Genomic DNA, 23,893 nt, shown 5'->3' on the forward strand with positions numbered 1-23,893 from the left:
GTGTAGTGTGTGTGTGTGTGTGTGTGTGTGTGTGTGTGTGTGTGTGTGTGTGTGTGTGTGTGTGTGTGTGTGTGTGTGTGTGTGTGTGTGTGTGTGTGTGTGTGTTTTCTCTCCTCTTGTCGTCGTCTCTCTGTGTGTGTGTGTGTGTGTGTGTGTGTGTGTGTGTGTGTGTGTGTGTGTGTGTGTGTGTGTGTGTGTGTGTGTGTGTGTGTGTGTGTGTGTGTGTGTGTGTGTGTGTGTGTGTGTGTGTGTGTGTGTGTGTGTGTGTGTGTGTGTGTGTGTGTGTGTGTGTGTGAGACTTTTTCTGCCCCTTCTCGTCCCACACAAAGTTTCAACATTGTTGATAAATTCAAGCTCAGACACCCGTCTGCTCTCACATTCCCGCATTATGTCTTGCGGGAACCAATCTAAAAATGTTCTCACTCTATCCAAGCTGCAAATGTTTGCGTCCTTATCACAACTGATCAAGATGGCCCAAATATTCTCTTCTCAGAGGGCCTTGCAAATGACTCTGGAAGAGAGAGAACCATTTGATGATGATGTAGACTGAGGAAGGGGTTTCAGAATGTGAGGATCACATTTCTGAGAATTCTGAGTCTGACTTTGAAGAAGAGGATGAGATTGAGCATGGCTGAGTAACAAAAATATGAACACCACACAAGGGTTAATCTGCAGTGTGTGGCTGTTCTCAGGAAATAAACTCCATTTTATGATTAGTTGTCAACATAATATTAAGCTTATCCTATCTTGAGTATACTCTACCTTATTTGGTTGGTGGAGCTTCTCGGACTGAAATTCCTCGGGCTGCACTCTCAGCTCGCTACTCTGTACTGAAGTGGAACATCAATCTAAAAATGCATAAAAGTCCCATACATGCTTCGTAAAACCCCTTTAACTCATTATACATAAAAATCAATGATAAAACTATATCAGGTGATAATATTTGGTGAGCCCGTAACCGTTTGGTCGTCTGCCAAAAATATTTCAAGCTTTACTTGAGGACATCCGTTCATTTATCATTGACAGTCATCCGTTTTTCAATTCATTCTCAAGCCAGGTTTAAATAAAAGGGAAACCCACCATCGAGGTAGAAAACACATCGACCCAAATTGAGGGATGTGTATTTTAACAGATAGGCTCACACTCCGGCTTAAAGCTCAAAGTGAGTTACTGACATTTGAAACAGCAGTTTATCATATGGTCAATGTAATAGCTGTTATGGAGTTCAATCCTATCACATTATATATAACCGCAGATGCAGTTTGTCACTGTTAGGACTTTATTCTCCGTGTTTTCTTATGGTGTTTTCTCCAATGCATTTTTAATCGCTATGTTCGCTATATGTCTTATAAACATGGAATATATTTATTTATAATGGCTTTTTTAATGTTTTTTTGTTGCTCATTTTTAACAGGTTGATTTTTCATATGCACCATTATACACCAAAGCAATTTCCTTGACAATAAAATTAAAAAGTCGCAGGACAAAGATATATACTGGGTCTTTATCTTTCCTCAGTCATTCTCGCATGCTCTTTCACATGTAAATAATCTATTTGACATTACATTTCAAAATCACATAAACATGAGTCTTTACAGAGCGACCCTACTCTTGGAATACCAGTCAATTCATAATAATAAATACCAATGTTTATTACATCGCCTAGGCCTGAAGTCAATTGCATCTACAGATTGCTCTCTCTCTCTCTCTCTCTCTCTCTCTCTCTCTCTCTCTCTGCTTTATGGTCTATTTAGCCTCCAGTGTTCACGTCCATCTGCTTCTAAATACCACACAGCCACTTCCATAAATAGTGAGGCGTTTGCTTCCATCACGTGAATGAGAGCATTTCTCTTCTCCCTGCCTCCACGTCACGTGTGAACGTTTAGCAGCGTGTGTGGAGGCGGAGAGCGGCTGTCCGTGGTGCTGATGACGGGAGGACTGATGATGCTCTCCGGCTCTGAGCAGCCGCTTCTGCGCATGTTGCATGACAGGTACCACGCAAGCCTCCATCTTGGGCTTCCCGTGCTGAGGCGAAAGGGCAGCAGCCATATACACACTGATTCCAAAATAACAACAAACCGGGCGAGGTGAGCGATTAATAAAAAAAAATTGGCAATTTGCCGAGATGTAACTTTCCCAACAAATCATTTCTACACATTTGCCTAAGCAGGACAACAGAATGGGAAAGAAAGAGAGCGACTGGTCTGGAAGGCTCTGTTAACGACTGTTTTCTACTGTCAGCTTCACTTGCTCCAGTTTACCAAGGAATTGACAGGTGACAGAGCCAAACGGTGAGTGCACGTGCAAGGCATGGTTTGCGACTTTTGTGTTATTTTTTTGTCCGTAAAGTGCGCTAATTTGATGTGTTATCGCATGCTCGCGTGCATGTACTGGCGTCTTCTTCGTGCATCCCCCCACCCCCCCAGTCATGGTGGTCGCAGCTTGCTGTGTTTTCCTCGCGTGCCTCTGCTCTCCTGATGCTCAGGCTGTGGGCTCGTCTCGTTCTGTGTTACTTTCTTTCCTGTTGTTCCGAAGAGATCCAAAGCGACGAGCAGCCACAGGTTGTGAGAGCCCAGCTCGAATGATAATGGGTGTGTAATATTGGTTGCATTTCAGTGTTTAGATATGCATGGCACAGGCCTTTCCTGTGTCAAAGCATTTTAGAGATAGATGAGAACATAATTCCCCCTTTAAAATGTAAACAAATATGTTATTTAAAAAACGACTTACACCACATCACATGGCTTTATTGTAAAATTGTATGTATTATTCATAATCAGGCACTCATTAACCTAAATATGCACATGTTTCTACATTATTTATTTTTATAGAATGACATAGTTATGATGCATAGTCTGTGGATAATGTGTGTACAGAGCAGTTTTGCTTCTTGACCTTGGACCCGAGGGGCAGACCATGTAAGGCTGCTTGAGTCACTGTCGGCCGCTTTAGGAAAAATCCTCAGCAGTTTCAACATTGCCAGTAGAAAAACACATCGAGGGTGTAATGTTTCTCAGTGGTGGCACAGTTGAGTCAGGTATTGCCAAGGTCAATATATTGACCCTGTGCCTGCTGAACTCACATTTCTCTGAACAGGGAGCAGTTTAGCATGAGTGTGTGTTGGTTACAACTACAGAAAACTGCCTCTGACAACACTAAGATTAAGGCCAACGTTTGGGTTAAAAGGAGTAGTGTTTCCGAGAGGATTTGTGCTTCTTTATTACAATTGCAACGAATGTATCTTTCACTATTGTTTGTATAAAAAACACATAAGATATCATAACCGATCGGAGCAAAGTAAATGCAGTGCTTCTACCACCCAACAAAACGAGACAAAATATAAGGTGGGAGAAAAATAAACAAAATGATCTTGTTTCTTTTCCTGCATCTTTTCATCTGGGAGACAACTTACTGATGAAGGGTCAGCAGGACACCATTTTAGGTGATTTGTTGTGACAGAATTAACATCTGAAAAGATGCTAATTATGTTTTTTACTAGTTGAATACACAGAGTTTTAAGAAAACAATTACAATATAGAAGAGTGTGAAAAAGGAATGCCATTTGGTTCATCAGAACTTGCTTAAAAGAGGTACGCTCTGTGATTAAAGGGTTACAAGCCAAACGGGTTGGGAACCATTATGTTCTGTATCATCATGCCAGTGGTCATATTTAGTTTGTGTCAGGGAGGCTGGAGTAAATGCTCTGGGATGGGACTTGTCATGTAGAGAAATGCTACACAGAAGATGGGACATAGAAATCGAGGTCACATAAGAAATGGTTTCTTACAAATGTCGAAGTTAGACATTTCCCTTTAGTCTGGCTGCTGTCATCTGATATGTCTGGGGCAGAGTTGATATATGTTAGACTATTTTTCTCAGGAATATACTTGGAAAAAGTGCTGAACAGAGCAGTGGAAACCATATTCACTGGAGAAGAGGATGATCAATCTGCAGTCGAGGAACAGTCAGGGTGTTACAGGGCCAAGGCAGTGACGGAGAGTTTATCTGTCTAGACAATAAACTGCTCTCGGTTAATACACAGTCTTGTTGGCAGTGTGGGGATGAGGCTGGAGCTTCTGGTCTTTGTGCCAATGCAGTGAAAGGGCACTGGTTCCCTAATGGGGAATGAAACATACAGGTACTATGGCTGCCTGCTGATTAATGGTCCCTATCAAGAATCGCAAAAGTGTACTGCCTCTGCGTTTATGTGAGCATGTAGACATAGTACTGTTAGACCTGGCTATGGGTTTCCTAACAAACAGATATATGGCAAACACACAGGACAGTATTAGCTGCTACATTTCTGTTTGTGTTGTATAAGAAAGGATTGAAGTATTACACCATTGCTTTTATAGATCAAACCAAATGATAATGTCCAAGAGTGTGATTAACAACTCTGGCACAGACATCATTCAGGAGTTTTTATCTGCAGACTCTAGACTAAAGTAGACGATATTTCAGGGTCGCATTCACCTTACTGTACGAGGCCAGAATGACCATCGTTATTCAAGTACATTCCTCCAATGATTAGATTCATGTTTAAACTTGCACAACTTGATGTGGGGTTGATACATTTACATTTCAGACATCTACTGTATGTGCCGTGAATCCTGAGGAAATGGGAACACATCACGTCAGGAACGACAGGAGAAAATCACAGAAGACAGACAAAGCAAACCGAAGCTTTGTACTTCCGCAGAGGGCAAAGCTTAAGCAGCCACCTACAGTAGTGTTCTGACACATTTGCAAATGAGATGTGTTGAATGTGACAGACTTAATGCTGTGCAATTTAATAACCACCAGTTAATTGTCTTTCTGGGTCATTTTGAATGCTCGGCCTTCCTCTCAAACGGTTTGTTTTTTCCTCCACAGGCTCATCTTTCATCAGTATGGGGATTAAGGAGCTCGCCATCTTCCTCCTGGTGCTGTCTCTTTGTCTAGAGGGAGGATATGCCAAAGAAAAGGGAACAAAGAAGGGAAAGAAAAAGGGGAAGCAAGTTTTTTGTCCATCGTAAGTACCAGGGGTTGTCCAATGACAACATTACGTTCATCATGTTGCCAAAGCATTGAAAATCTGTTGTCATTTGATGTTGTGCACGCCCAGACTAAAGTGTCAAATTTGAGGAGTTCCCTTTTAGTGACTTTTTGAGGTGCTCATTTTGCATTCAGTTAAAGCATACTTCCATTTGTTACACTTGATAGATCTTCCACTCCAGTCTTTTCCCCTCAGTCATGATTGACAAGAGCTTGTCAGCTGCTTCACTGCAGAGCTATTCAAGTGTTATATGAAAATGTAAGAGTCAACAACAAATGATGGGCATCCGAGAAAGCAACACCAAATCCTCTAAAAGCATGTTTTGTCAGGATTACATTACATGTTACTTGTTAGACGCTTTTATCCAAAGCAACTTACATACCCAATACTGTGGACAGTCCCCACAGGAGCAATTTGGGGGTGAAGTGTCTTTCCCAGGGACACAACGACTGCAGTGGGGTTTGAACCTTGATCCGAACACCAACGCACAACCCACGGCATCACACTCCTCCAGGATACTTATAATACTAGAGTACAACATTGACCCTGTTTAAACCTTATATCAAATGTATCCTGACTATGTTAAGATGTGATTTCACCTGATCAAATGTACACCTGGGGCCGTATTCACAAAGCATTTTATCTTACCGCTAGGAGTGCTCCTAACTCGCGTTAAAACATTTTACGTAGGAGTTTTTTCTTAAAAGTTATTCACAAAGCCGCTGAGACCTACTCATACTAAGGATAAATCACTAAGAGTGAACTAAGAGTGACGCGCCGTTGCTATGGATTACGTCGATTCTCGTGCATGAGTTTAGAAGCGGTCAGTACGGTGATTGGTTGTTCAGAGCAGGCGGTCTCGGTGAAACTCATCTGCAACATCCCACAAACGAGCCCACTAAAACAAGGATAAAACAAGGAAATAGCCTAGGCTAGAAATGTATTCCTATCAAATAGTTATGGACAGTGCAGTTAGCAGAATACACGCATGATGACAAGTTTGTGCAGACCACGATAATGACGTTGTATGCACGGTAAAGAGAGAGAGCAAACAATAAAAATACGTAAATTGCATTAAATCGAGGAGGCAATTAAAAGCACCCTGCAAACTATTATCCAATGAGCATATTTCCAGCACTTAAACACTTTCAATAACAGCCCATACCACCGTTCAAGTCCCCCTATCATGATGAATGAAAACAATCTGCGTGTTGATGGAATGTACTTTCTTTCTATTGACGAACACGTCCTCATCTTTTGATGGCGCAATTATTTTTATGTGCGTCCCGTCAATAGCACCGACCACACCGGGCATACCTGCATTGCCATGAAGTTGGCTTTGATCCTGTGTAGTTGTTGATTGTCCAAAGGAAACCGGATAAACTGTTGGATGATATGTGGTCTAGAGAGCGCGTTGATGGTTTGGTTTATGGAGACTGACAAGGCACACGNACCCTGAGTTGCTCCCGATGGCATGGCCAACGGTGTGTGAATGTGTGTGAATGTTGGGTCCTAGAGTAAGATACACTGGGTGTGAATGGGTGAATGGCATATAGTATGTCAAGTGCTTTGAGGGGTCTTAAAGACTGGATAAAGCGCTATATAAGTAAAGTCCATTTACCAAATAGCAAGGCGTAACTTTTTTTTCTTTTCTATTTTTACTTGAGTTTTTTTCATCCTCTTCGCTCCTATAAACTTGAATTTGTAATAAAAAAATGATTGAATTGATGAATGTGTTAAAAAGGAAGTACAATCTAACCCCAGAAACACAATAAACAGTCATCACCTAACATCCTCACAGCCCAAACTAATCTAAGACGTCATTTCGGCGATGCAAAGACCACCTTTAGCTGCACACAGATCAAATGTAGCTGTCAGTGGCTCACAGGGAGTTCCATCTTTATCTAAAACAGGTGCTGCTGTGTATCACTCTGCAGACAGCTGTACTACTTGTGATGTGAAAGACAATACGTTGAATTTCACTCTGAAGACAGCATTGACCTTGTGACCAGTGCGCTATGACACTCATTGGTAAGCCTCCAACAGATGAAATGCAGGCATCTGTTTTCAAACCGTCAAACCAATAATAAAGTCACTTATCTAATGAATGTAAAGCCCATATTGCTTTTTAATCAGTGTATCATTATGATATTCATACAATTTGAGTGTGGAGGAACAGTTAGAGTTAAACTGCATGATCAGTGTCAGATTGCACCTGTGCCATGTATATTAATCACTTATATGTTAACATGCTTGAGGCCAGGAAAAGGCTAGTCACTGTGACTTTTTTACCTGTGCTGGACTATGGTGATCTGATGTATATGAATGCACCTGCCAACTACCTGAGCAAACTAGATGCTGCGTATCATAGTGCTCTGAGATTTGTCACAAATTGTAAAGCACTTACTCATCACTGTACACTGTATACCAAGGCAGGTTTACCATCACTCACTGTACGGAGGCTCAGTCACTGGTACACTTTTATCTATAAAGCTATGTTGGGCAAACTCCCGTATTATACCTGTTCATTGATGAAGCAGAAAGTTGCAAGCAGCTATTGTCTGCGATCGCAGGATATAGTCTTGTTAGATGTGCCAAGAGTAAGGACTGTCTTAGGTAAGACAGCTTTTATGTGCGCAGCTCCACTTGCTTGGAACAGTCTACAGGCAAAATTGAAATTGAGCATTTTTATTTCTCTGAATGTTTTTAAGGCACGTCTAAATGAAATGCTTTCTGACACTCTGGGTATTTGTAAATGTTGAATATGTAAATATGATATCCTCTGTTGTTTGTTTGTTTGTTGTTTTTATGTTTCATGTGGAACTAAATGATGCAGATCTCCCTTGTAAATGAGATCGATGATCTCAAGGGACCAATCTGTCTAAATAAAGGTTTGAAATGAAATGAAATGAAGAATGAACTTGGACATGTCCTAACATGCCTTTTTGCCTTTTGGATTGTCCATCACTTCTATGCTGGGGAGAGCTGCGCCCCTTACTCCCTTAAATGGTAACAAATGGCTCCACAATGAAAGTTTTGAAATGAGGGAGAAACTGTTTGATGTAGTCCCAGTATTGGCAAGTGTAAGCTGTATGACATATCTTCGAGTTTAGTGCTGTGGATGCCTTTGTGGATCAAGGGAACCACTTGGTTCCAGTTTAGCTGTTGTGCTCGAGGTTGTCAGAAGGGTCTGTTAAAAAGGAGAAAAAAGAGGTTTAGTGGATAGGAATTATGTGTTTCACTTTGATCAGAGGAACCGCATAACATACACACGCTGCGCGACATTCCTGTGGAGCACTTTAACTCATCCTCTGTGCATGATAAGGTTTACATAATGATATGTAAAGTGCTTTGAGAAGGGGAAATTCTTTGGCAGGAGAATCATTGCCACCCACAAGGAGGCTTTCTTTTTCTCCTTTCTCTCATGCCAGATCCTGTTCTCCCCTTTCCCTTCCTCTCTCCTATTGTTTTTTCATCAGTCAACCTCAGACAACAAATGACGTTTGACTGAACGTCTTTGAAAGTTACCCCTTTATGGTGATAATTATAAGTAGACAGCTGTTTTTGGTATTCTGCAAAACGGTTCAAAGGGAAACTTTCCTTTTTGGATTCAATAAAAAGTGAAAATACACAGAAACGATATGTTGTGTGTCTTGACAAGTTATGTATACTTCCTGCCACCCACATGGCATGATCATCGAAAAGTAGACCGATTTGTAGAATGTTGGGAGATCAATAAGCATAAGTGGAAAATAATATGAATAACCATGTTTTAGCATGCACTAGTTTTTTCTAGATTGCAAGGTTGCACCCGAAGGTTTCTTCAATAGCTGAGATCAGACAAACAAAACTCTGGCTCTTGACATGTCCTTTTTAGTTTTTAGGTTACCTGAAGGCCACCGTAGTTCTCAAAATGCTGTGGTAACTCCAGACACCACCTGAATATCTTTGGAATTGAAAATATGTAACGATGGTCCTTCAAGATATACAGTGTCACTACAGTTTTGCAAATGCTATCAAGGCTGCATGCTCTTAGTTTTGTTTGAGCTGGACATTCCCAGTCAACATCGTCTTCATGGTCCAAATGTTAAAGGCATATTTTTGCTGGTCCTGGTACAATTCTCATGTTAACAGCATGCAGAGCAGACGTGGGTGTGCTGTGCATCTGCATTGTTCATCTGCCAAGAATTTGACCTGCTAATGTAATCGTGTCTGCAGATCCCTCTCTTCTTTTTTGTATGCAGAGAGCTGTCAGCTGATGATCTGGCACGAGTTCCTGAAAATACAACCAGTAACATCTTGAACAGGTTACTGTTAACCTATGATCCCAGAATAAGGCCCAACTTCAAAGGCAAGTCTCCTTTCCTCTCAATCTGTCTCTGTCTATTCCGAATTTACATTTTTGCTGCAGTGCTTTCATGCTAATTAAAGAGACCACTTCACTAGACATATGTATCTCCAGGTTTCTTTCATGAACTTGGAGCAGGGACAGGTATCGGCATGAAGCGTGCATTAGACATTAATTAAATGTCATTTCCTGTCACACGTACACTTGCATACACTTGCATCCTAAAGTCAGTTTATTATTGTGTTGATTTTTAGTCACAGGCTGTTATGAGGAAAAATAACTTGTGATTTCTAATGGGGCCCTAATATGCTTTTCGGGGTTTTCCCTTTCCTGTAGTGTGTTAAATAGGTCAATAGGTACATGGTCTGCAAAGGCTAACATCCCAAAGTTTCCTCCAGAGGTAGTTTCTTTCCCACACACTACAACACCTTGTTGAAACTCCTTTGTTTACTTGTGGAACATAGTGACATCACTATGTAACACTTGCACTTCTATTGGCTAATGCTCCAACACATTGTACGTGATAGGCTAAGGGGCGGGACATCTCTAAGCGGTTGATCAATCACAACAGAGCCGGCAAGCTAACCAATCAGAGCAGACTGGGCTCTGGTTTCAGACAGAGGGTGAAAAGAGGTGCTGCAGCACAGGCAGTATGAGAACAATAAAGAGCTTTTTGAATATTAGAGCATGGAAACATGTCAAGGTAGAGACACTAAATACACATGAACCTGAAATAGTAAAATAATAATAGGGCCCTTTTAAGATGTTCCTCAATTGACCAAACAACAAAGTACAGTGTGTAGTTTGTTTGTCTTCTCTAGGATCTGCCTCTGTTATTTCGTTCTTTACCGTCCAACAAGTGTCCATCTTTACAGCGTGTGTACAGTGTATTGTAAACGTCACACTGTACCAGTCTGCAGCCTCACAGACAGAGCCATAAAAATAACAAAGAGGTGATTGACGACCTCTCCGTCTGACTGATGGTCTTACCAGCCTTCAGGTAGTTTCCATCCTCTGGCACTTGGCAGCAGAAGCGGTATCTGGGACTAAATGTCTGATGTGTTGTGAACAGAATCAGCTCCCTCTCTGAATGCCTGGGACCGCTCCAGCAGCCAAACATCTGCTCTTGATTTCAGGGTGGGCTAAAAAGCTCTCTGTCCATTAACATCCATGTCATAATCTCTGAAATATCATCCTTAACTGTGCCTTGTGAATAACTTTCCATAGGCCTTTCAAATGCTGAGCTGATTTCACAGTCCCTATAGAGTTTGAACTTACAACAGAAATGTTAGTTAAATATTTGTTGGTTACATTAATGCATGGAAGTTGTGAGCTGAATGACCCCTCCATAGTATGCACATTAATATTGTGAATTGCTTGATATCATTTATCATATGCAACAACTAAGCTTCCAGGAAACACCTCAAAGGAAATAATGTGTTCAAAGCAGTGTGAGCAGCACTGCATTCACTTAGGGTTTTATTCGTTTTTGATAAAGGTGGAGAGAGATGTGAGTAACAGCATAAGTGTAGCAGAGAGGATTAAAGGTTTTGTTATTTCTTTTTAATGGCGATTAAGTCTTGCACAAATCTAGATCAATAACCATCTGAATCACCAGTGTTATATATAGAATGAAAGACCTTAAGGGTTTTCCAAAGCATACTGACACTTACTGTAAGCTACAAGCCGCAGAGGTATCTTGCTCTCATCGCAAAGCGGCTATAAAACACAACAGACCTATTACTAAAATCTATGTTTTCCTTTTTTCTAAATCCAGGAATTCCAGTGGAAGACAGAGTGAACATCTTCATCAACAGTTTTGGCTCCATCCAAGAAACAACAATGGTAAGAGTTCACTTCAATATAGTGTGCACTGAGGATGTACTTGTGTAGGCGACCCTCAACCAAAAGCATTGAGATGTTTCCATTGGATTTCAGTCTATTGCAGAAACAAAGCTTTGTGGCCAACACACGTTTATGATACTGTTCTTAATCCCCACATATAAACACCACTTTGAGATTTTCGTAGCGTAAATGCAATCGGCAGAAACTAAAAGCTAACTTAATGCTATAAGCAAACTACATCACGGTCGCATGGCTGTACATCACCACCGCTGAGCTAAAGGTGGACCTGTGTCATGAGATGACGTTAAGAAGTTTATTGATTCTCTTGCCATTTTTATGACACACAGAAGCTTCACTGGAGGATTTACGGAATGTTTTATGTTCTTCAATACAACGTGAACATCTCGTAAGCTTGTGTTAACCACAGACGTTAATTAGGGCTTTTAACCACAAACACGATTAACAAACTATTGGCTTCGAGACGAGGGAACCGGAAGTGGTTAACTGCTAACTCTTTTCTTGACTCTTTAATGAACCACTTTATTCCACTTCAACTTAGCCGTATTGATAATCAATACTTCTGCCGATTAGATGCAGTGAATCAGAGCTTACAAACTGCTTCTTCCTACAAGTTTTAAAACGGATGCATGAGCATGTTTTCTAGACAGTATCAGACCATTTAGCAGCAAGTCATTATCCAGGCTGGGGTTTTCATGCCCCATTTATCTGATGGCTTAATTGCTGATAAAGAAGTGCAGTATGAATGCCAGTGAGCAGATTAAGCTCACGGACGGCACTGGGTCGAATCTTGATAACCTACGAAACAATAAAATTGAACATTCCTGAAGGTTTTCTAATGAGCCCGGCTTACTGGTGTGTTTTAATTTGAAGTGGCTGGGAGGAGCCAATAACCATAAAGTGTATCTATCTCAGTAAATATGTTGAATCATGTGTCACGGTAATTTGAATTAATGCAGTGCGGTGTGACAAAATCCAATGTTTGACTTAATTCTGTCTCATAAAACCCTTTACACAGGGCAGATTTACAGGCTGTGATTTAGAGAGTTTTGTTCCAAAAGAACACAGGCATTCTCACAGAATATTTCAAAGCGGTAATTAAGCAATAAAACAAGCCTGTTTCTTGCACAACTAATTCAGGCCCATTTGACCCCGATTAACGCCAAGAAAGGCCATGAATAAAAAATCTGAGCCTGAAATGTTGATTTTTATTTACAGTGCATTTGTTTCGGGGGAAATTGGAATACTACCAACACCAAGCCATTTGGACACTATATGTCCCCAAAAAATAAAAACTGAACAACTGAACTTACAATTGAAATGAAAAGAGAACTAGATTTAAAAAGCTATCAAACTGCTGTCAGATGTGGTGTTGGAATGGTGGGAAAACACTGGTGGCATGCTCCTCAAACAAAACAGCTTAGCGCATACGTCATAAAGACTAACAATAAATGCCACCCAACCTTTTTGACACATTTAGCAGGCAGACCTGTGGACTGTGAAGCAGCTCATGAACACATTTTGCTAACCTCAGGCTTCCCGGGAACAGATTACTACATATTAGACCTTTGTTCGTCCTGTAGCGGATCTGGACTATGTCTCAATCCAAAGCAATGATGGGTGTTTTCCAACTTCATTTAATGAAGAGTGACACTGAGAGAAAAGCCTTAGATCGTATATAGGTCTACTGGAATTGAGCTGTATGGACATTTACTCTGGAATTATTGCTCTTGGCTGCTGATCAGTGCAGTGTGTCCGCTTGTACAATATTTCAGTGGATGGTTTTACACTGGGACTAATAACAGAACTATGCAGACAATGGAAACACATATATATAATAGTTGGGGCCCAAGGATATTTAAAGAAGAGTCAACATAGGTGGAAACAATGAAGAGGGAAATGGAGTAGGACTATGATGGGAAAGAAGGAATGAAGAACAGGAATGAGTAGGAAGAAACGGGAAGAATGTGGACAAGAGCTGAGAAAGAAAACAAAAATGTAGACAGAAAGTGAAAGACAGATAGAAAGGCAAAAAGGAAATAACAATTTGGCAGAAGACAAATGTAAAGGCAAGAGGAACAGAGACGAAAACAAGACTATAGATAGTAGGAGACTAGTACCGGTGTTGTGCCGTAGATTGAAGCCGTGTCCGTGGACGTGCAGGGCTGACGTCCTTTCAATTATTGGACGTTTCGTCTAGTTTTCTAAGCGGAAAAACGAAATAAATGATTTACTTTCTATAGTTTTGTGTGCACAGACTACATGTGAACAGCAAACACCAGTGTGATTTTGGTGACAGTACGACTATCTTGGGCAAAGTTAGAGTGGGGGTGCCAAATCCGGCAGCACCAACACCAGGGGCCTCATTTATAAAGGGATATACGCTCAAAAAATGGCGTACGCCAGTTTCTACGCAATGTTTGCGGTTTATAAAATACTAACTTGACGGGAAAATGTGCGGTCCTCCACGCAAACTCTAACCCATGCGTACGCACTAAGCACAAAAACGGGAGAGACGAGAAACTGCGACACCGTTGGCAGAAGGAAGAATGGAGAGATAGAAATATGTGGAAATAATACCATAAATAAAATGTTACCTCTCATTTATCATATATGAAGAATTCATTTTCAAACATTGATCAAAGCCAATCTTAAAATGATTTAACAAACGCCTGTTTGAGACTCCTCAGTGCACACAAAAACATAACTTGGAGAAATAAATAAATACGGATATGTTATTTAAAACTTCCTCGAATATGTAGTGTTAATGTTATGAAATGTTTTCTCTTAAATGATGCGGGAAGCAGGAGGACAGAATTACGTCTAAACTGACACCGTTTTGCATTTCTATAGGTTGTATATGAGCATGGTTTTATATACTATCACGTTTAATCGTGTTTTGCCGTTTGCCAAGACTTGATAAGTCGCTCATAAAACACAGGAGGTATGGAAACTAAGAGCACCATATGTGGTAAATTGTACAGCTAATATAACACAACACATTAGTTGTATTTCCTTTAACTGGTGGATATAGAGTTGCTGCGGGTGGGGTGGGGGTGAGATGCACAGGCTGCAGTGGAGATGCTGCGCACAGCTGATCGACAGCTGGGAAACAAACCACCAAATACTAAAACATAATTCAGATCCAGTCGTCATGACTCCACTCCGGAGGGATCCCCCGATCATTTCTAACAGTTTCTCATCAAGGGGGGGGGGTCTCCTGTCCCCGGTACAAACACACTGCCTGAGGAAGGCTGTGTATTTTTTTTGTCATTAACCTTTTTCGGACCACTTATTATTTATTTTGGTGACGATCCGACCTCCATGCTGCTACTCTGGTTCAAACTGCATCCACCAAACAATATGATTTATCTCGACCTCCCCAAAATAACCAAAATCTGACACGGTGTGAGATGTCTTTTTTAGCTGTTCTGTCGACATTTCCAGCGATCTTCTTCATGCAGTCAGTCAAAATGAATGAATGGGCGTTTCTTTGACTATTTATAGGCAAATATGGGCGTTACGTGAAGCCCGCAAAAGCTGCACAGCATTTCGAGTCGATTGTGATTTATAAAGGGAAACCGGCGTAGAAAGTGCTGTACGCTCTTTCCTCCCCGGTACGCAATGTTTGCTGAATTGGAAAATGTCGGAAAATGTCTGTACCTATTTTTTGGATTTTACTACGTAAGCAACCTTCCTACGTGAATCCTACGCACGGCGTTATAAATGAAGCCCCAGGTCTGCCACATGTGCAAGCCCCTCTTTAGTTTTTCACCTGTTGAGCCCAGAGTAAAATGCTTTTGTGTGCACAAACTAGAGGGGGACAGCAAACACCAATGTGATTTTGGTGGGAGTACGACAACCCTGGACAAAGTTATAGTGGGGGTTACAGAGTAAATCATTTATTTCGTTCTTCTGCTTAGAAAACTAGACGAAACGCCCAATAATTGAAATGACGTCAGCCTTGGGCGTCCCAGCGAACACGGCTTCAATCCACGGCAAGCTTTCAATCTACGGTGGAGATCAAAGATGATAAGAAAGACAAATAACAGAGGATTGCGAATAAGTATGGAAAAAGCAGAGAAAAGTAAAGGGTGCAGGAGGGGGAGGAATCTAAGAAAAAGAACCCATGAGAAGGAAAGAGAAGGGATCGAGATGAACACACAATACCTGAATCTGAGACAGAAAAGAGAGATTAGGGACTCCCAGAGGTCAAATCTGTCTTCCCTCTTTCCACTACAGGCCCATCAAAAGACAGAAAGAAAGTGAGCAAAGTTCAACATGAATCCTGGAGGAGAGGGAAGTGACAGCTGGTCACCTCTCCCCCTCAATGTATCACTCTGTAGGGTATCTGATCTCAAGAAAGCCTCTCTCGTCATGTACACCTCTGGAGGCCAAACACCACCTCCCATCCACTGTAGTCAACACATATATTCTCACTTCTTGACGGTAATCGCCAGGAGAGGATGACTAATGTGAAGCTGTGAAATAAATTGTAGCTCTGTGTTTTCAAACTGCTTTTCCATTTGAGTTATCCTTGTTGATTACACCGAGTGGTTATGTTAAACCTCTGAAACTGAATGCAGTACAGGCACGTTGATAGTGAGCCAGGGGGAAGATATATTTCCTTGTCTGGTTTTCAGGAAGGCAAATGTTTGGGAATTGGCCTGGGTCTCTATCGGAGCTGGCAGTAGCTATTTGTGCAGTCCCTTGAGGACTAGTTGGACATTAGATTGTGAAATTGGGTTGTATAGAATCACAGTTGGCTTTACAACATTAGATATCAACAATGTGACCACTGCTCCTTCTCTTACAAATGTTTACTGGCAGGAAGATAAAAGCACATTCAGGGTGAGGGTTGAATTTGTAAACCGTCTTATGATCGCTGTGTATACTGTATGACGGTGTTCGCAGAGTTTTTCAAATAGTTCCTGACTATTTATAATGTGTATACCACAGAGGAAGAAACCCTTTCATTTGATTTCTTGCCTCAAGCTCCGTGCATCAGCATGTACCACAACAAATGACATTGATCAATATTGATTTCAATTTTGTTGTTGCATTTTTGCCAGGAAAATGAATCATGTATCACTGTGTATTATGGAATACACAGAATGACATTCAGTTCAAGGATAATAACATGCTCAACATGTTCATGTTGCTGGGTCGAATTGATTTTTAAGAGCTATTGTATTTGTATTTTCAAATGGCACGATTAAATGTAGAAACATAAATTGTTGCCTGTGCATGTTTTGGTCCAAAAGAACAGGTTTTATTGTGAAAAGTTATCGCAAAAAAAAGTAAATTGTGAGTTAGTTCAGTCCAGTATTAATGAAGATACTAAACTAGAAATAAAGGTCCCATAATGCTGATAAACATCATAAGAATCTCGTTTCTTCAAGAACAGATGACCTATAAAAGCAAATGTATGTCTGCTTGCTGTTTCTCACTGTCAAATCTCGCTGTTACTAAAATGATTTCCAGTTGGAATATGTTTTGCCAGGAAAAAGGTGAACATAGCATTTACAAAAACGCAAGGGAAAACTTTGAAAACACATCTGGCTTGACTGGACTATTTGGCAGCAAGCACATTACACATATTTTATCAGAAATGCTAGCCTGTGCAATCCTAAAATAAGAGCAGAAAAAGGAGAATCACTTAAGCTACTGGGCAACGTGTTGTAATCAAGACAGGTATCTCCCGGAGGAGGCAAATGAAAACATGGAAGACCACCTAAAAGAGCAATACATGACGAGTTGCAGAGCTGCAGCCAAGATAAGCTTAATTTAGGGGTGAGGGGCAACATGTTGACAGAGACAGGATCAAACAAAGGGGGCTTATTGGGGCCTTATTTTCCACAGGGGGCCCAAACACGAAGTAAGTGAGTAAAAGGATCACTGAGTTTGAAGAATCCCCCAGAGAGGGTTTTCTGTCATGGTGGCCAGAGACAGAACTGCAGGGCATATGATCCAAACACATTAAAACCAACAGGATCAGACCTTCTACAATCACGAATTACAAACTACGAACAATTTGAACCATAAGGTCCATTGTTTGCTTTTTTAAAGACCACCGACAGCTTTATTGATGTATTGTTTTGGTGTCGTTCACCTGGGCCAGCAGTTGGTCAGACTCAACAAGATATAGAAACGGGCATGCATGTGAAACGGGCTAATCAGGGGAATAAGGTCAGCAGATGTCACTGGTATCATGCATTTTTAAACACATTTGGGTTTCAAAGGGATGCATTTCTTGGCTCTGATTGCCTTGAATTTGACTTTATATAATGATGCAATGTTTTAACATAGATTGCCTGGTTTTCTCTTGGTTTGGTTTGTCAAACATTTTCATGTGGATGTCATAATGGTCCATTATGGGCTCTGCTGAGGATCTCATGAACACCAACAATGTTCTTTGTTCTCATTATGTGAGAAAAATGATAACATTTTTTATATAAAAACAGTGCCGACAATAAAGCAATGATAAATGTTGGATTTTAGCGGACTCGAGGCTGCTGCATACAAAAAGGTAAACGATATTAAAAACAAAAAATTGGAAGAATGGAAGGTAGAAGCACATTTGTTACCCAAGGACACACACACCCACACACCTATACAGCTGGTTTATTCGACATGTCATCCATCTTCACACTCAGTATTCTGGTCCTCCCTAACACCTGGTCCCAGAACAGCTTGAACCACGCCATCAAAGCAGGAACGAAAAAAAAACTCCCAAAACTTCACTCAGTGATACTTTCCCACCAACATGAATGTGGACGTTTCCCTAATAAGCTTTATAACGAGGCACATTCTGCAACACATGCTGTTGTATTGATAACATTTGACCCGTGGACTGTGTTTTCTGTGTGTTCACTCCTTTAAAGGCAGACGTCATGAGCGTTTTCACTGCAGCTGTAAAATCTCCCTATGCATGATAGAATGACTTAATAGAAGTAGAACATATAACGTGTCCAAAAGGTGGAACAGCTGTATAGTGAGAAAGTGAACGTTTCTCAAAGGCAGTGTAGACATTTTTTAATAATGTGTACTTTTTTAAACTGCAAACCAAACCATTATTCATCAAATACAATTTAGACTTTTTAATAAATGCCTTGCAGTATTTTGGAAAGGGAACTCAATGGTTATAAAAATAAAATAAGTGGCTGTTTTGTGTTCAATCTGGGAATTCTCCTTTTAAAAAAACAAGCATTGGACATTATTATATATTTTAAAAAAGCATCTAAATTCCATTATAAAAGGTCAATAACTCCTTTAAACGCACCCAAATTGTGTCCAAGAGTAGCCTACTAACCGTGTACATTGCTCTCATTGCATCCCAACAGGATTACAGAGTGAACATCTTCCTGCGGCAGCGCTGGAACGACCCCAGACTGAAGCTACCTGCGGACTACAAGTCTGATTCCCTCACCGTTGATCCCACGATGTTCAAATGTCTCTGGAAACCTGACCTGTTCTTCGCCAACGAAAAGAGCGCCAACTTTCACGACGTTACCCAGGAGAACCTCCTCCTCTTCATTTTCCGTAACGGAGACGTCCTCATCAGTATGAGGTAATGGATTTTGATTAGACTTTGTCCTTGTCTTTACTTTTGAATGTGATGCAAATTGAAGGCAATACTTAAGGGACATGCCATCCAAAGACAACAGGAGTCCCCTCTCAGCTCATTATGCAATGTTTTGAATGTTTAATACTAAATATACTCCAATTTGTGTTGGAGGAAAATGTCACATGACCTATAGATCTTTAAATATCTTGCACACAGTAGCTTTATCTGTCATTGAATTAGAAAACTTAACAATCACTTATTCTTCACCCCAGGAAAATAATGACGGACAATGTAATTCTCTTGATTCATTTAAGTGTGCATGTTTACTGGCTTCCTCTTAAAATCACTTTGAATTGAACTTCCACTTTTTCACATATCATAGCGTTTCCAGTATTACATTATATTGCATTTAGCTGACGCTTTTATCCAAAGCGACTTCGAATAAGTGCAATCGACCAAGAAGATACAAACTTGAAGAAAACAGAATCATATAAGTACATCAGGTTTCAAAGAGCTAAAACATTTCAAGTGCTACTCAACAAGCTTTAGATAAGCCAGTCCTTTATTAGTATATAAGTTCTTTGTTAATCATTCTATCGCTCGAAGTGGAATCGAAAGAGATGAGTTTTCAGTCTGCGCCGGAAGATGTGTAAGCTTTCTGCTGTCCTGAGGATGGGGAGCTCATTCCACCATTTTGCAGCCAGGATAGCAAACCCACGTGTTTTTACTGATGGGAACTTGGGTCCCCCTCGCAGTGCGGGTGCAGCGAGCTGTTTGGCTGATGCAGAGCGGAGTGCACAGTTTAACAATTTCCTGGATGCAGGAAGGGCCAGATCCATTCGCAGCATGGTACGCAAGTGGATTCTAGCAGTTACTGGAAGCCAGTGAAGGGAGGGAGGAGCGGTGTGGTGTGGGAGAATTTAGGAAGGTTGAAGACCAGACGAGCCGCTGCATTCTGGATGAGCTGCAGAGGTCGGATGGCACATAAGATAAGATGGACTTTTATTAATCCCTCGTGGGGAAATTGTTTCTCTGCATTTGACCCATCCTAGTGTTAGGAGCAGTGTGCTACCATTTTGAATGGCGCCCGGGGAGCAGTGTAGGGAACGGTGCCTTGCTCAGGGACACCTCGGTAGCACTTGGTCTTGCTGGGACTTGAACTGGTGACCTTCCAGTTGCCAAGCCAACTCCCTATCGACTTCGCCACCACCAGCCAGGAGGGAGTTGCAGTATCTTTTTTGCAACCCACATCTCAGATGTTTGAAATATATCTGGTATTTTCTATTGATGAGCCATTTCCTAAGATCCAATCGACTAAATCAGCTTGAATGGTGGGATCAAGAATGTCCTATGAAAATGTAAAAAATGTGGATGAGATAAACACCGTCTTAACATCAGTGAAAGTCCACTTGGAGAAATAACAAGAATGGATGTGCCACTCAAGACTTATTGGTTAGGGCAAAACTAAATAATACCCCACTCGAAGCAAAAACAATTAGCCATAAACACGATGTCAAGCTAAATGAATGCGCACTATAACTAAATGGCAATATGATGCTATAATCAAACTCAGTGAAAAGCATGCCAAATGCTTTAAATGCTGTACGTGTTCGCTAGACTTGCTTCAGATGACTCTTACCTTGAGACTTTAATGTGGTGATTTAAATCGATCATTTGATTCCTTAATGCCCTGCAAATGAACACTGATTATTTTAGTGTTTTAAGCATCTGAATCAGTTAGGGAAGGTTTGCTTAGCATATTTGCTTGGATTCACTGTTTTTTTTTGTTTTGTTTTCCTTCTGGGTAAATAATCATTGAGGATTTGGGCTCGAAGAGTGAAATTATAAAAAGATAATGAGAGTGTTGAATATCATTTGGTGGAAAAACATTTTATATTCTGATGAGCTAAATGCTAACTAGTTCGGTAAACAGCTATTTTTCTGTGTTTCAATCCTCAGATGATCCTTGTGAAGTTGTCGATACTTTTGAGCGTAACACATGTTGTTTAAGCAAATGAGGGTGAACTTTTAAATCCTAGTAAACTTTAAGGTCATACTAGTGTTGTGCAAAAAAAGGCTTGTTGTTTTGATAAAACAGAGCAACAAAAGCACAGCATAATGAAAAACATTACCTTTCTCTTTCCAGGTTGTCCGTCACCCTCTCCTGTCCGCTGGATCTGACTTTGTTCCCTATGGACACCCAGAGGTGTAAGATGCAACTTGAAAGCTGTGAGTTTTACTGAAATAGCACCAACTTAAATCATTAATCCCAAACCCCATATGTGCTCTGCAAATAGGATTGCTGCTTGTTGATTTTTGGAAAATGCAGTATTAATGAGTTGGGAATATATTTGTTGTTTTTTTGTTTTTTTTAAAGTTGTTTTGGGGTAAATGAAAGCTTTTTGCTTGTGTTTAGAAGCCAATTTCCATGGCGAACACTGTGAAGAGTAGAATAAATCATCATATTTTAAGGCTGCTGTGAACGTCTCGCAGTTAATTGAGCTTGACTGTGGTTATAGCATCTTGTTTACAAAGCGGTTTAGACTTGAATGTGCAAAATAACTTAAAGTGATTCCCCTCTAATGGCTAACCCGCCTGCTGAGACAGTCTGTGCATTCAGTACTCTATTGTATATAACTGTTATCAGATATTGTGGTCATATAGAGCACGTTATTTGTGATGCATGTGTGTAACCAATGTGTGCCTTTGTGTATCTCCTATCCAGTTGGCTACACCACAGACGACCTGCAGTTTATGTGGCAGACAGGAGACCCGGTGCAAATGGACCAAATCGCTCTGCCACAGTTTGATATGTCACAAGAAGACATTGACTATGGGAACTGCACTAAATTCTACGCAGGAACAGGTACTGCCCTACGGTTTTCTTACGCATTTTTTAACAGGATGCTGCAAACATTGCTTATCAGTCAGAAAAGTGGGAGGGAGGCTGTGGCTCAGTGGATAGTGTGATGGACTTCGAATCAGGGGGTAGCAAGTTTGAGTCCCACTGCAGTCAGCATGTCGTCATGTCACGTCAAGACACTTCACCCCAACTTGCTCCTGTGGGGATTGTCCACAGTACTGCATGTATGTAAGTCACTTTGGATAAAAGTGTCTAACAAAATGACATGTAATGTAAAAAAGTAGATTCAAAAATACCACGAGTGCTGAACAAAAGTAGCTAGGTCTCTTTTAACATAACTGATTAAATTTACAGCAACGTCAAATATTTAGAATCAGTAGGCTAAACTACAGCATTAGTTCAGTTTACCTTTCGACAATCATACCATTATTTCTCCCAATATAATGCTTTAAACCTCTTAAAACTGATATAGATTTTAGGATTTGACACCTGGGGACATACGTTTTCCTTTAAACAGACAAAAGCTAGTTTTACATTCAGCGGTACTACCGGAAATGCACTGTGTGTATCCTTGAGGATTTACAAATATGATAACTGCATTTATTTTCTCATACAACAAAAAATTGTCTTTGGTTACTACCACAACTTAGTCAAATGGATTTACCTGTCCGTCTCAACAGTGACTTGTATACTATGTCTTGGATTGGCAGTATGCACAAGCAGTCTCAAACTACACTAAATGTTATGTACATTGATATTTCCAAGATGTTTGATGTAGCTACAATGAACATACCCAGACTACTACAACATTCAACTCCTTTTTCCCAGGATGCTGGCAGGGCAAGTATTCATGTAATAAAATAGAAGAAAAACGAAATAAAGGGTCCTCCTGGTACTGTGCCACATTCAGACCGTTGGAATGGAAAATCTCTATCAGCCAACAGAGCGGGTATGACCTCAGTGCTCTTGCACTTGTGAGGCATGCTGCTGGCAATGATTCAGCCTTTTAACGTGTTTCCATAGCAACGTGGCTAGACACAAAGATCTCCTCTGTGTACGAGTGGTTTGAGCCTGCTCTGCGACACAGGCAGCCCTTATATGCTTTATAAGGCTCACACAGAGGTCCCTGGGCTAGTTAAATATTACTCCAGCCCATCCACTCTATCGTCCCCTTGGACCCACCGACCAGCCTCAAAGAGCAGAAACACAACGCTGCCGTAGGAGAACTGAAGTGCACTGACGCTTATTCCATACTGCATTAAACCTGACGAATGACAACCACATTTCCACAAGAGATGGATCGGTTAGAATTGATATTTTATAAATGAAATGAATGCAGTGCTTTTAATCGCTATCCTCTTAAATTAAGGGACCATGTTTCTATCCACTGAAATATGCACTGTCTGCGGACACATCTCCTACATAATAGACATTTTATGAATTGGAACAGTGTTTTTTTTCATGGGTGCTGCCCTGAGTGCTCAAACAGGTCTTAGCTTTAACACAGTTAGCTGAAATGATGTCCTTCTGCCCATTGACCTTTTTCTTTCAATTCTCTTTGGTTTCCTCTATTACTAATGGTGCATGCAGCTGTGCTTTGGTTTCTGCTGGGAGAAAATGAGTAAAATCAGATAAAGGACTTAACCTGGCTGCTACCTTTCCGATAAATGCCTAATACAGGTTTAATAGACCAAGTCAGAATAGAGCCATTTCTCTCACTTGCTTCCCTCCTTCAACACAGGAGCAAAGAGTTCCCGTTTCTAGCTCAAAATGAGCCATTAAAGCCATGAAAAGAGATAGAGAACAGCGAAATGCAAAATCCAAACAGTTAAACTAATAAAATGATTCCAAATTGTATTTTATAAAGGAGCTTTAGGCTGAATGTTTGTGTCATTTTCTAACCCATTCCCTATCTGCTTGTTTTTACCTGAAGTTACCGAAATCATTTTTGACCATTATCTACTTCCTCATGCAGGGTACTACACTTGTGTGGAGGTTATCTTCACCCTACGGCGACAAGTTGGCTTCTACCTGATGGGTGTTTACGCCCCAACGCTGCTCATCGTAGTCCTCTCCTGGCTGTCCTTCTGGATCAACCCTGATGCGAGCGCTGCCAGGGTGCCTTTGGGTACGGATTATTTGATCAATTCCACCACCTTCCACTGACATTTACCAATACACACGATGTGTAAATATTCCTTGTGCTGCTCAACCAGG

The 23,893-nt window shown here is 40.8% G+C and overlaps 1 protein-coding gene across 2 annotated transcripts in view; it reads left to right on the forward strand.

The window, feature by feature from the left end:
- Positions 1 to 1,974: 1,974 nt before the first annotated feature.
- Positions 1,975 to 23,893, forward strand: part of glrbb (glycine receptor, beta b) — a 29,107-nt gene continuing 7,188 nt past the window's right edge. Inside the window, exons 1-9 of one of the 2 annotated variants that reach the window (XM_010775857.1) lie at positions 1,975 to 2,087; positions 2,171 to 2,291; positions 4,873 to 5,011; positions 9,280 to 9,386; positions 11,161 to 11,228; positions 18,590 to 18,816; positions 20,960 to 21,042; positions 21,539 to 21,679; positions 23,652 to 23,804. In XM_010775857.1, the coding sequence (XP_010774159.1) occupies positions 4,890 to 5,011; positions 9,280 to 9,386; positions 11,161 to 11,228; positions 18,590 to 18,816; positions 20,960 to 21,042; positions 21,539 to 21,679; positions 23,652 to 23,804 (901 nt within the window). In that variant the 5' untranslated portion in view covers positions 1,975 to 2,087; positions 2,171 to 2,291; positions 4,873 to 4,889. The remainder of the gene's footprint in view (positions 2,088 to 2,170; positions 2,292 to 4,872; positions 5,012 to 9,279; positions 9,387 to 11,160; positions 11,229 to 18,589; positions 18,817 to 20,959; positions 21,043 to 21,538; positions 21,680 to 23,651; positions 23,805 to 23,893) is intronic. The other variant, XM_010775865.1, reaches the window with a different exon arrangement.

Source organism: Notothenia coriiceps, unplaced genomic scaffold (genome assembly GCF_000735185.1).
Source record: "Notothenia coriiceps isolate Sejong01 unplaced genomic scaffold, NC01 NC01_scaffold00000339, whole genome shotgun sequence".
Taxonomy (NCBI): domain Eukaryota; kingdom Metazoa; phylum Chordata; class Actinopteri; order Perciformes; family Nototheniidae; genus Notothenia; species Notothenia coriiceps.